The sequence below is a fragment of the Rhipicephalus microplus genome, chromosome 6 (assembly GCF_043290135.1).
Source record: "Rhipicephalus microplus isolate Deutch F79 chromosome 6, USDA_Rmic, whole genome shotgun sequence".
Lineage (NCBI taxonomy): Eukaryota > Metazoa > Arthropoda > Arachnida > Ixodida > Ixodidae > Rhipicephalus > Rhipicephalus microplus.
Window position 1 is genome coordinate 31,343,820 of NC_134705.1, and position 14,380 is coordinate 31,358,199.

The 14,380-nt window shown below is 43.7% G+C and overlaps 1 protein-coding gene across 1 annotated transcript in view; it reads left to right on the forward strand.

Moving 5' to 3' along the window:
* Positions 1-14,380, forward strand: part of LOC119167688 (nuclear exosome regulator NRDE2) — a 370,836-nt gene that overhangs the window by 38,472 nt on the left and 317,984 nt on the right. Inside the window, exon 2 of the mRNA XM_037419210.2 lies at positions 9,727-9,787. Within this exon, the coding sequence (XP_037275107.2) occupies positions 9,727-9,787 (61 nt within the window). The remainder of the gene's footprint in view (positions 1-9,726; positions 9,788-14,380) is intronic.

Below are 14,380 nucleotides of genomic sequence, written 5' to 3' on the forward strand. Positions count from 1 at the left end.
AGGATGGGATGGAGCACACTTGGCAAACATTCTCAAACCAGGAATCTGCTTCTAACCCTCAAGGGGAACGTATATAATACAGTTGAATCTCATTATTTTGAACATGCTTAATTAGAAATTCCGGTTAATTCGAACTCACGATGAGATCCCGTCAAAGCTATGTGTATTTCAATGGGCGAAAACACCCGGTAATTCGAACGCTCAACCACTTCCGAAGGTTAATTCGACCATACCGCGCTCTGAAAATGTTCTCAGCACCCTGCCCAATCCCGCCGCAGCACCTGCGACACCTCAGCTCCGCCTGCGAAGGAAATGAAAAGGAAAGAAAAGGCTGCGGTGGAATGTTTGCTCTCTCTCAAATGCCGTCCGCGACGCGCCCGTGTCACGCTTCTCCCTTTTCTGTCCCTGCCACGTAAAGACCCTCCTCCTTCCAACGCCGCGCGTGAAGAGAGAGAGAAAAAAAAAGAAAGCCGTCGCTGGGTTGAATGATGGTGTAATTGAAGAAAAAGAAAAAGGCACTATCTTCTGCAGCCCTTGCCCCTTGCGGGAGCACGGCTCTGCGCCTTGAGGGGGGGGGGTCTCTCGCGTTCCGGTGCCACGCTTCCCCTTTTCCCTTCCCTGCCACCTAACCCTTCGCCTTTTGACGACGCGTGCAAAGAGAGAGAGAGAGAAAAAAAAAGCTGCTTGGAGTGTTGGCTTTCTCTGAAGTCCTCTCTGCGTGGAGACGCTCCTCCTTTCTCGTCACGTGCTGGCCATGCTGCGGCTGCGTAGGGGAGAGTGGGAGGCTCTGCTACCCAGCAGTCATGATCGTCGTCTTGCGATAACGACTGCTGGCGCTGGACATTTTCGCGCGCAACTTTTTTTGCCAGGAGGATGCTGAAGCCGAAGTAGAGATGCTTTGCAAGCTGCGTGCGAAATTGACTTGGTGCAAGGCAAACGTGTGTAGACGCGCATCACCAATTACTTCAATCAATAACGGATGTCCTGTGATTTGTGAATAAATGTAAGTCTTCTAAAACTGCCCTCTCGTATGTTAGCTCAATGCACATGCACCGCTGCATGGAGAGCCCTCAGTTTATTTAGCTTCCATTAATTCGAACTTCTTTTAATTCGAACAAATTTTCGGGCCCCTTCGCGTTCAAATTATCGAGATTGAACTGTAGCTGCATTTTGCCAGTACTTTTCTATGGAGCAGAAAGCTGAAGGCCTACAAAGAGGGTTCAGCTTAAATTGAGGACAACGCAGCAAGCGATGGAAAGAAATAGGACAGGTGTAACCTTAAAGGGGTACTGACACAAAAATTTTGGCATCGGGTTTTTTAGCTCCAGTGTGTCCTGGGGGCCTCTCGAACCGGAAACAAGACAGCAATGTGATAAAACACAAAACTTTGAACTCGTGTGCCGCCACCACAGAGTCGTGAGCAGCTGCCGAGTAACAGTATGCTGGAGCAAACGCTACCAAAGAAAAAAAAATGGCGTCGTCATAAGTCGTTAAAGCTTGGTCACATCAAGGAAGTCTGGGGTTCATTTGAGTGCCTCAATAGCTCTTTGAAGTCGATCGCTCATGCAAATTACAAAATTAATTTAAAGTACCTTTCAAGAAATATTTGCTGTTGATATTTTTCAGATGATGTACGCATGTTCACGGGAATGGATACAGCAGGCTACTCGGCCGAGAAATTTTGTGTCGGTGCCCCTTTAAGAAATGAGGAGGCAGCAGAGTGGGTCAGGGAACAAACTGGGTTGAAGCTATCAGAGTTGAAATCAAGAAGTGAACATGGGCCGGGCACATAGTGCATAGGCAGGATAACTGCTGATCATTAAGGGAGACAGAAAGTCAGGTGGACCTATGAGATGAAAAAGATTGCAGGTAGAAAGTTCAAGACCGGGTTGATTGGCAGATCATGGGAGAGGCCTTTGTTCAGCAGTGGGCGTAGTCAGGTTGATTATGATGATGACGGCGACATACCCATAAAGTGGACAGGAGGATGACTATCACTGTAGCTCTGTTAATAGAGCATTGAATGTGTTATTCGAAGGTTGCAGGTTTGGTCTCAGTCAACGGCAAGCTAATTTTTCGTTCGTATCAAGTTCCTTACATTTATGTTATAGTTACTAGAAATATCATCTCTGAGGTGAGACAGGATGGGCGCTCACTGATGGGCATTCCTGCTTGGTTTGGCAAGGTTTAAAGAAGTTAAGCAATGTCATCCAACATATTGCCTTTTATTGAGGAGCAGTGTCGTCATCACCACCCGTGATTGGTGCAGCTGGGCATTGGCTCTTCTTCGTCCAACACTGCCCTACCACCTGCGCCACTGCTCCTCTTATTCCCTGCTCGCTTTTGTCCTCTCCACTGGTTGACCTCCTGCACTTCTCTTCCTCCTCCTTCTCCCCCCTTCCTTGCCTGGACATTTCTGCTTGGCTGTGCTTTGCTTTTTTCCACATCCTCTCTCTACTCCCCTTCCTTCCTTTTCTTTCATTTTTTGCTACGTTAGGCCTAACTCTCAGCTTTGCTTGGCTTGCCGGTTTGAAAGAATAAACAAGATGACAATGGACGACGGTCGTCGAGTACCCTGACTCACAAAGGCGGTGGGTCTGTATAAGAAAACTCTTCTCATATCAGTGGATGCACCATTTAACTAAGGAATAATGAAAACATGACCACACGATTGCTCATTTTACTAGCTTTGAGTGGGCCGAATAATCTGGAAGAACTGGTTTACTGCCTCTCCGTTCATAGCTCCAACACACATGATGAACGAGACAGTACAGAACTAGATCTAAAGACCTTATAAAGTTATTCTTAGAGAACTCGAGTAACAACCAAGAGATCCATGCCCACCGTCTTCGTGGGTCAGGGCAACTAATGGCCCTTCTGGTATCATTGGCAGAAGCACTGCTTAAAGGCTCCAGGAGCGGTTCCGTTGTACACAGCGGCAACAACGTCACTCGCTTTCACCTGAAAAAAGGTTCTTGTGATTCCTTATGCTCACACTGTCTCGTAAAACTTTCGCAAGCTTGGCTGAAAGATTGGTTTGGATGTAGTGTTCTCTGTGCTTGTGCGGCTGTCAGCACTTCGAAAAAAAAAAAAAAGCATCGCAGATCAAACTGAGGGAAGCATGCTCAATAAAGCACAGGAACCCTTACGTCAAATGCTCTGAGTGTGTTGTATGTTGATACCGCTGACGTGTAATAATGTGTGCATGGGCCAAACGGGTTGATACCTCAACACAAGACTCGCTAGCACAGTTATCATTGCTCCAGGAGTGGTGGAGGCCACCTGCCCATACGCTGCAGGGAATTGCGGCTGCACACACATATTGGCCATAAGGAGGGTGGTGTGTAAGGAAAAAGGCAAAATTGCACGTGAATTTTCAGAAGCGGCAGAAATTTTTGAAAGGAATCAAGACTGCATTAGCTGCCTATTGCTCGCTCTATTATTAAAAGAGAGGAGGTTTTTTAGGTTATAACACATGTTGGTTTGGTTTTTTTGGTGTTGATCTTTTTTTTTATCTCGATTTCTGCCGCTCTTTCATAGTGAATCGATTGTGGCTTCTAGCTTTCATTGATCTTGAAATTATCTTTAGATTTTGCTCCAGTTAATGTGATGCACGCATACAGAAAAAGATGCTTTTAAGCAAGTGTTTCGTGTTTGCGCCTTATACCATTGTGTGCTGCAGTTTATCTTAAATAAGACCAACCAACTAGCCCACAAATACATCTTAAGCAAATTTTGCGTCAGTTCGAAATGACTGTCTAATCATAATAAACTAGCACCCAACAGCGGAGTGTCAAGCTTCGGTGATGCTGAATGTTCTGTTTTTAAATAGGGAGACCTGCGGACGGTAAAGAATGCAACGATGTTGATGCATTGAGCATGCCCTTCTCAGAAAGAAAAAAGCATCCTTGGAATAAGCAGCAAAACGAAAATCACCTTGAGAGCAGCTAAGAACAGAGCAAGATAGGTGACAAACAATAGTACAAGCCAGGTGTCAGACAGGGCATTGTGCGGACCCCGCCAATGTTCTCTGATGCCAACTATACTTTCTTGACCTCTGCAAGGTCATGGGGGTGCCCCTGTATATTTCAAACCATTGGAAATGTCGATTACACCTGAATACTTGGAGATTCACGCAGCCTTTCTTTAAAACCAAATTAGAATATCTTGTAGGCAATATTCGTCACTAACGATTGGTCAGAAGTGGCCTCGCATGCAGGAATATCAAAAAACACTAGTATCTGTTGTTTCCAAATGTAGTGTCATTGGTCTTTTCAGAAATGTTTGTAGGAAAATGCAATAAACTCCAAAATGAAACAAGCGTCTAAAAAATTTTGCAAATGACTCAGTTGAAAAAGATCCGAAGTTAGCTTATTATAAAAAGAACTGACAACTGTGTTCCAGATGTGCACTTGGCTATTGATTTGCATATTTGCGTTCTTTTATTCCATGAAAACCACCTTTTTTGCTTTCTTATGTTGTGCTTTATCGTTACAGCACAGGCTGTACTTGAACTTGCTTGATACTTTGCGGATAACACTAACTGTTCTACAAACCCTGTATAACCGGCATATATGTGTGAGTGCCTTGCAGGGTGTATGCGAGCATCAGTGATATTTATTCATTTATTCAGATACCTACAGATACCTACCAAGGGGCATTATTGTAGGGGGAAAACAAAACAAAAAAATAATACATTGGTGGTGTACAACATCAAGAGTTAACATAACAATATCAGCCATGTGTTAAAATTACAGATCACTCGAAAAATGTATTGCATCAAACCTAGAACAGTACATTACCACAAAACTACAAAAAAGTAAAAAAGATGAAAAAAAAACATAAATAGACAAATTTATTGAGTGCCGTACAGAGGTGACGTGATACCTAGTGGAGCAGAACTTCAGCAAAGGCACTGTCGAAAGAACAGATTGGCGACAGGATAACCTTCTCCGGTAGACTATTCCTATGATGGCATGTTCTTGGAAAAAAGGAATGCTTATATATGTTAATGCAACAGCTATATTCTCTCACCTTTAGAGAATGATTACAACGGGCTGACCTGTATGTAGGATCAAGAATATATGTTTTCTTCACAATGCCTGTTGCTCAAATAAAAATTTCGTGAGAGGGCTTTAGGCATATGTATTATCGTGTATCTTGCAAAGTGGGCCATTCAAGATTGGCTCTAATACCAGAGGAGCTTATTGAAAAGTCATGGTTCCAGGAAACGAACCGTGCTGCATGCTTCTGAATGCGTTATAATTCGACAATGCAAGTTCGTTTGTCCTGGGTCCCATGCAGAGCATCCGTATTCTAAAATAGTATGCATGTTTGAAAGGTAAAGAGTTTCTTTCAACCTAGGAGGTGCTTTCTTGAAGTTTCGCTTTAGGAAGTTGAGAACACAGCCAGCCTCGGCTGCTGCATAGTTAATGTGGTCATTCCATGAAAAAAGATTTTTATACAAAACACCTAAATATTTGCAATTTGATACAATTGACAGATTTTCACTGTCAAGACAATTTGTGCCGTCAAAAATGTGACGTTCGTTAGTAAACTGGACAACTTTGCACTCAGTGAAATTCAGCCTCATATTTTACTTCTTACACTGTTGTAGTATCGTATCAAGGCCACTTTGTAACTTGACACTGTCACTCAGGAAAATAATTTCGCAGTAGAGACAACAGTCGTCGGCATACAACCTGACATGACACCTGTTAACCTATATCATTAATCAATATTAGAAAAAGAAGCGGTCCCAGAACCGATTTTCGAGGAACACCTGATAAGACTGCTGTATATGATGAACTCGTCTCATGAAGAACACTGCACTGTTTTCAGTCAGCAAGATAAGCCCCAATCAAATGTAAAAAGAACTGTAGGAATATTTAGTACAGACAGTTTTATCAGCAACAGTATATATGCTACAGAGGCAAAAGTCTTTTGAAAATCTAAGAAGATGTAGTCAACCTGTTTGCCGTGATTGAATGATAAGGCTATGTCATGAGAAAACTCGACTAATTGCGTGTCACAAGATAGCCCCCTCCTGAAACCGTGCTGTGCTGGGCTGAAAAATTTGTTTTCTTGAAGATTAGTCATCAAGTTGGAACAAGTAATGTGCTCTAGTGTATTACATGACGCAATACTAAGTGAAATGAGCCTATAGTTTCTGGTTTTTGTGTTATCACCGCTCTTGAAAATAGGAACGGCATTTGCAGTTTTCCAGTCGTTCGGCGAGGTTCCGGAATCAAACGACTTTTGAAAAAGTTTATCGCGAGGAAAGGGGCAAGTGACACAGCGCAGTTATTTATTACATAGTTTGAAATGTAATCAGGTCCTGCTGCTGACTTCACGTTCAATTTTAGCGGTTTTGGGACGTTAAACCCCATATATCAATCAATCAACGTTCACTTTTAGCAGTAGTTTTGCTATTCCCTCTTCTGAAAAGGTTATTGCACTCATCTGGTAGAAATCCTGAGCAGTTTGTACTCCTCTAGCCTGGGGATTAGACTGTAAGAATACCGATTCGAAGTAGCTGTTAAAGTGTTCAGCCTTTGCTTTATGGTAATCGCCATAGTTATTGTTGTGTATAACATTTAGAATAGCATCTTGTGAACTACACTTGCATCTGACGTACTTTCACACTCCTTTCGGATTAGTTTTTAATTTTTCACCTAGTGTTTCTATATAAGTGCTTTCTGCCTTCTGTATTTTTTTTGCTATTTCTTTGCCGAGTTCCTTCATGTCGTAGTAAAGGTCAGGTTTCGGCGATCTGCACTATCGGCGGTACAGGCGGTGTCGTCTATTAATCAAAGCACGAATATTTCTGCTTATCCATGGTTTATCGGCTCGAAGCTTGGTTGTAATCACTCGAGACCGAACGAATGGTGATGCTAGTGATAAAAGTTTGGTATTTAGCTGATTCTATGCGGATTCTTTGTCGATCGCAGAAGTAAGCTTTTGGAGAACGAGCAAAAATTCGTCTAGTTCGCGAGATAGTGAAGCGTAGTCTGCCTTACCATAGTACAAGACCAGCCTCGGTGATGCATTACTGCGATACATTACAGGACAAGAGAGGTGTGCAAAAAGATGTCATGGTAGCTTACACCTGGTAATGAATCAACAACCCAAATGAAGGTACGGTTGAAACACAATAATAAATCTAACATATTTGCTGAGTTGACAGCGATTCTAGTGGTAACTCCTACAAATTGAAACAGAGAATGCGCATTTAATATTTCTCGAAAGGCAGAGCAAATAGGTGATGAAGTACTGATGTTTGGCAGAAGACCGATCCAATTTATGTTACGCATGTTGAAATCGCCCCCTAAACAATATACGTTGCATCCAAGGACAGCAATACATTGTTCAACTCATATAAAGGGGGAGGAGAATTGGAGCCAGGCGGCCTATAAAACGACCCGACTGCTAACGAAGTGCCATTAATGAGGATAATCCTACACCATATTGTCTCACATGATGTGCTTTGAACGTTAATATGCGTGCTGCTCAAGCTGTTATGTATCATTACAAAGACCCTACCGCCGTGTACGTTGCAATCTTTACGATAGATTGTGTAGATAAATGGAAATATTTCATTAATACTTATGGTGCCGTCTAACCAAGATTCTGTGCCGATGACTATGTGGGGGCTAATTAAGTCAAAGACGGAATCAAATTCTTTTTGTTTTTAATGCTGCGACAATTAACGACCACAACCTTCAAGTAATTCATCTGCTGCAGTCTCTTACTAAGAACACATGGTGATGGTTATTGGGCCTCTGTGATTATGGCATAATTTTACTGTCATACACTAAAGCTTCATTTCCCATGATCAACTTATTAAATTTCTGTCTAAAAGACCCACTAGGGTTGCGTGCAAATTGGGCCAACTTTCTGTGAGCAGTCCTAACATTTCTGGAATAATCTTGACTAACAGCGATATCAGTTCCTTTCAAGTTTTAGAGCAACCGAAAGTACTCGTTTATCTTTAAACTAAAGGATTTTGACAACCAGTGGTCATGTTGTTCCTGCTGTGTACTTACCAATACTGTGCGCTCTTTCAATAGATGTATCAAGGGAAATATTCAGTTTCTCAGAAAGAAAAGACATAACTTTTTCTTAAGATTCCGTCCACGTTTCGTTCGCAGTATCCTGGAGGCCATAGAATATCAAATTATTCCTTTGTGACCGGTTGTCCAAGTCATCTTGGCCATCATGAAGTGCCTCAATTGATGAATTGATTGTTCCAACACGTGTGGACACTTTTTCAACTGCATCCCTGTGGGAGAGTTCAGACGACGCGAAGCTCTCCGCACATTCTACCTTGACTGCCAGGTCAGTCACGTTCAACTCGATCGCCCGATGGTCCGACCGGAGTGAGCGAATTTCGTTTGGTATGTCCGCCTGGGTTTGAACCAATGAGGGTATCTGCAAGACAGCCTCAAACATCTGCTCCTGGTTAGCCGAAAGAGGCCCAGGGTTTCCTTCGACATCACCACAGGGAAGTAGACACATCTGAAGTATAACAGCAGTATCTTGAAAATATTACGAAAGAGAAATGAGCAAATCAAGTGTAAACGTATACATGCGTACAGTGGGATCTGACGCCAGTTTTCTTATCGGTGTACTGTGTACATTACAATAGGAATAACCAACTTTTAGAAATACAGTGTGTTAGCGCCAGGCATCCATTATGGTGCCATATCTTGGAGTGGCTGGTCTAGGAAGCTGCTTATGTAGTTTTTTGTCTTCCGATGAGTGTGGTTGCCAGAAAACTTTATCGTTGATAGCTGGCAGCGCTGATAAATCAGGTGGCTCTTGGCGAAACCAGGAGTCTATGAATGCCGGGCATATTCTATATGCGTAGCTGATGTCATCAGCAAGAATGCACATTGTGTTGCAGGTCAGATCCAAAGCAGTCACCACCTGCAAAAGCTGTAGGAATTTAGTATGTAAGCGTCTGGCGTCTATGGCGGCACCAGATCCTGGAGTGGCTGGTCTGGGGATCTGGTTAAGTAGTTTCTTGTCTTCCAATTGGTGTGGTTGCCAGAAAGCTTGGTCGTCGATAGCTGGCAGTGCTGATAAATCCAGTGGCTCTTGGCGAAACCAGGCATCGATGAAAGCCGGGCATGTTCTATACGCATAGCTGGCGTCATCAGCGAGAATGCACATTGTTGTGCAGGACAGATGATTGTGGCTAAGGCTATGGTTGTACTGAACGTGTCAGTTTTTTTTTTCTTTCTGGGGATAAGTTCAGCCAATAAGGTGTTTCATCCATACCTACTGTGGTTATGCTTGCTTCACTGTCACGTGACACTATGGTCATGAATCGAACAGTGGTCAGCAATGAGATGGCGAGACAAGGCAGTAGGAAAACGCAGATCATATATGTAGGAAAACAACAATAATATCATAATAATATGTAGCTTGCTCGTGAAATCATTCTCGAGGGTATTTGTCAGCATACACCTGTTGTAATTATTTACATAGAGCAGCTGGTTAACAAGGCCTGCACACAGTGTGCTCAGTCACACATGATCTATAAACAGCCCTGATGGACAACAAAAACCACGTATTGAAAATTGAACAATGAAAGACCACGTGTTCATACTAATGCCTTGGTGCTGCTGGCAGTTCATTCATACAGTCATGGCTCCCTTCCCCATTGAAGGAATCTATCGAACTGCATTCCAGCACAGTAACAAGTGTTTTATTTTTCCTTAGGTGGGCTTCCGGATTGGCTCTGCAATGTCAGCTATGATCCCGCTCTTCAGGACCTGCTCAGGTGAGCTTTCAACTTACTAATTTCAGGGTAGAGGTCACACCCACAATGTGTAACACTTGCTGCATAGCTGCATTTGTGGTTACCATTAGCAAGGGTTGGTTTGTAGCTTTGACGATATATCATACCCTAACAGCTTGGCATAGAGGAAGACAGGTGGGAACACACAAAAGTTCATTGTGTGCGACCTCTCTTTCCTGATCCCATCTTTATGAGTATCTGTGGTAAACTCTTTGTTAAACGTTGCCTTTTGCCTTGCAGCCTGTTTCTTACCAGCACACATCAACAGCAGGTCTTAATACTTATACTGTTAGCTGTCTCATTGCAATTTGACCATGAAACTTTAATTACAATTGGCTAGTCCCACTATGTTACTGGAAAGCTCAATGCTTGCATGCAGAAGCTGCATTTTATTTCAAAGAGCTTGCAACCTCCAGGCTATCTTTAAAAGACCACTGGTTTTTCTGGCATCTGTTAGTGGGCAGTGAGAGACCAGTGCTATATGATTAATAATCATTTAGGTGTATTTTTTTTATGTGGTTCTATTACAGTATTATATATTGAAGAGCAGTGTCTAGGAAGATGATGTCATTTTAAGTCTGGTATGCTCTCGGCCCTCTTGGCTATGCTTGAACATGCTCACTTGTTAAGGGGAGATGCTATATGAAAAACGATTTTCTTTAATAAGAGTCTGAATTTAACACAAATTGGCATGCTAATAGAGTTTTTTCTCCTCTTTTCAAATATGTCATTTATTTTCATGTAGATTGCTTGGTTTTCTTTCTGCAGGTCAGATACTGCAAAATTATGGCCATTGTTATGCAACAATTCTGACCTATAAAAATTTGATATAAAGCATGCAGATATAGCTGACTATGATCCTTTGGAACTGTAGAGTGCAAAAAACTATATAAATTTTGTGTGTAAAAAGGGGAAATACAATAGTAAAATAGAAAAATTTACTATGGCTCTAGTTGCCACGGGCTTTCAATGTTATGTAATTTTTGAAAAACATAATCAAGCAGCACTGACAATCTGAATAGATACTTGCACTCTATGGGCCTTCATCATGCTATGTGCAAAATTTCATAGAGGTATGACAATTCTAAGTATACGACCTAGCGTGTATAAGAAGCACAGATCACACAAAACTGCAAAAAAAGAAAAACGCATTTGAAAGTTTGAAACCTTTTTTTTTTATCACAGAGTTGTTAGAAATGCATAATCTTTGGCCATAATGTTCAACAGAACTTTGAAAAGCACTGCAAATTACTAGAACTGTCCTGCAGCATAGGTTGTGCCCTCAGGGTCCTTGCGAGCACTCTCTTCTAGCCGTGCCCTTTTCACTCCACGACGACGGTGGGCCCTTGCTTCTGCTGTCAGACGCTCGGACATTCTCTTGATGCGCCTCGCATCGCGGGAATCACTGAAAGTAACTAGATCTCTAGATGGCAGTATGTTGAGCTCATCCAGGATGTGCTCGAAAGTAGCATGACCCTTGTTGAACCACAGGATTGCCATAGCTGCAGCAGTCTCGACAACCGTTCGGGAGACAAACTTAGTCTTGGGGCAAAGTAGCCAAATTTTGCTGTTCAGGGATTCCGATGCGTTCTGGGTTTTCCCTTTGATGCATCGAGCAAGGAGCTTCTCATCCGTCAGCCGCTTATAAACGGGCAAAACAGCCAATCCCTGTGCTTTTGTCAGGAGAGGTGTGTGGCGTGGTGCAGGTTCACCAAGTGCTTCAGCGCGTTGATGTTTGCACCACGACTCTGTTCCTGCAGGGCAAAACTTGTGGCTGCCAGCATTATCAGTAGAGCATGAGTGGAAGTACGAAGCCCATACTGCAGTGTACATATCCCGTACACTCCCCCTGTTGCTTGTTATGGCAATCTGATAGTATGTTTGGAGCTTCTGAATGGCTGGCTCTTTCATTTTCTGCCCTCGTGGTAATGGCACATGCAGCTTCCGTAGCGCGGTGCCAAGTCTCTTGGCCACATGATTAGTGCAGTCTTCTTTTTCTATATTGACAGCACCATAGACTTTTGACTCTGCAACTGCACTATATGCTTTGCTGTCACCGTCACTCAAGAATGTCATGAAATGCAGTGGGGTGTCATAAGTCAATGTTCTCTGCCAAATGCGCATTGCAGCCTCTGTTTCCATGGCATGGGAGGAACAGTCTGCATTTTTTTCACAGACTGGGCCATGGAATGCCTGCCACACTTCCTCGTCTGGGCCCATATCCTTGTGCCTACTGCATGTCATGCAGTAATTTGATATGACCTCGAAGTCTAAGCAGAGGCCAGTATCTAAGGAGATAACTGCGCCAATCCCGTTGTGGCTTTTGTGGCCCCTCTTCTGCCAAGTGCCGTCGAACATAACAGCTACATCAGTTTCGCCTGCTACTTCTTTCGTCAACTCTCTGGATCGGCGCAAATTTTCACTCACAGCTGCCATGGCAGCGGTGTGCGCCTTCTTTGCTATCGAAAAAAATTCTCGGTGGTGCATTGGCTTTGGGAGTCCAATACTGGAGCAAAATCTCGACAATTGCTCATGCCCAATGCCGACAGCGCATGCAGCCACCACCGCCTTCACATTTACAGCGAAACTATCTCGGGAGCTCTCACTGTCGTACCGTTGGCTCACTCGGCTGCTGCCGTCCGCCGTAACACGCAGTGACGTATAGGAGCACGAAAGAACAGTCGCTGAGCATTCGCTGTTTTCGCAATGAAGTTCGAGGAGCGACGAAAGTCCCTTGCGCTTTTCTGCCGGCTCCCGAACGGCAAGTTTTTGAATACCGCAAGCAGGGCATGCCGCACCTGCCACAAGTGCCGTCAGCAAGAGGGTGTCGCACAAAACTGTCGTTGCACAAACCTCATCGCGCTGTCTTTCGTCTTTTTCAAAGAAGCCGAGCTTCTTTTCCGAAGCACTGACAAAAGAAAGCGCAGCGTCAATCCCTTCAGCGCAGCCACTGTCGCTCGCGTACTCGTCGATGCCACCGTCAGGCCTAGCACACGTAGGGGCGTTCTTGTTCGTCGCCGTCGTTCGGGGCGCTTTACGCCGCCTTCCCTGGAACTTGTGCTTCGTTCGAAACTTCTGCGGTCTCATGTTGCACTTTTTCGGGCTTGTCATCGCGGAAATATGCGTAGACGCGCAGAAAAGCAGATGGACCAAATGCCGATGGCCGCCACCAACAGAGCTGACAATGACTCGGTAGCCATTGGCGATGCGGCTTAGGGTGCCGCGCGTTTCAAACCGCTCAAACCACGTGATAAAAAGGCCTCGTTTTTAATTTTTTTTGCCCACGTACGAAACTGACGGTCGTCGGAGCTGTAAGAAGAAGGCCAGACGCAACTTTCCCAACCGATCGCGATGGCGGGCGGCACTGCGACGGGGAGCAGCGCGCAGTCAAAGATGGCCAATATCGGCGCAAATTCACGAAATTTTGAGCCACCGCGATGCCTTCATACACATTTTTTTGCATTTTGCGGTTCGAATTCAGTTTTGAAATTTTCACAGATGAGAGAAGAAGGTTTGAAGATTACAATGCAATAAATATCAGAAATATGAGAAATTTCGCTAAAAACGCGATTTTTCGACTCGCATCTCCCCTTAACAAATGAATCATTGTATAGCTTAAGTGAAATGCTCAATTTCTGAGCATTTAAAAGGGACAGACACTAAGGGGAAATATTAATTCAGCACGTATTTTTGAAATAACATTCCAAAATCCCCGTAGTGCTTGTTCACTGCCAAGGAAAGGCTTAGTTCTGAAGCATATCACTTGTTCGTGGTCTACATATAGTGTTCATACAATTCAAACCACCAGCCTATGAGAGGGGACCTGCGACGCAACAATAATCACCGTGCCCCCCTTACATTCCCAGACAGTCGGCACAGCGGAGCACAACATGGCGAAAACTGAACTATTCAAGGAAACATCGAGAAGTTCTTTTTGTCATAAGTGAAATTGAAATGCACAAGCTGTACTTCATACTATTGTGCGATGCACTGCAATGTCCTTTTTTATCATGGGTGGTTTTGAGTACTAGTAATTTTTTGTACTTAAAGCTTTCTATGTCATTGAGTACCAGAATGTCTAACTGCTGGCACAAGTTGTGTCATATGCTTTCCATAATTTCTTGATTACTCAAAGCCTGTTGCACATAATATTGGCATTTGAAACGTCCCTAAGCATTAGTGGTGACAAATTGCCAAGTTAGCGCCTGCTTCTTTTGAAAGAACATCTGAAAAGCTTCAGACCAAGCTGTAATTACAATGTAAAGAGCATTTGAAAAATTGATCTGAATGTTGTCACGTCAAGATAGACAGAGGCGCAAAGCAGATGTGCGATGTACTTACACTGAAGGCACTCCCAGCTGCAAAAGTTTGCGGAACCTGCTGCATGTGGCAGAGTGCAGGAATATTGCATTGCCGCACCATCTGCCACACGATAGATGTTGAGGCTATTGGCCATGGCATCGCTGATTACCTCAGCTAACATGCTTTTGCCGGAGCTCCAACATGTGCTGCATATCCCACAAACTTTGGTGAACAACGGTACGTATTCTTGTCTAGAACAGTGAAGATTGCTCA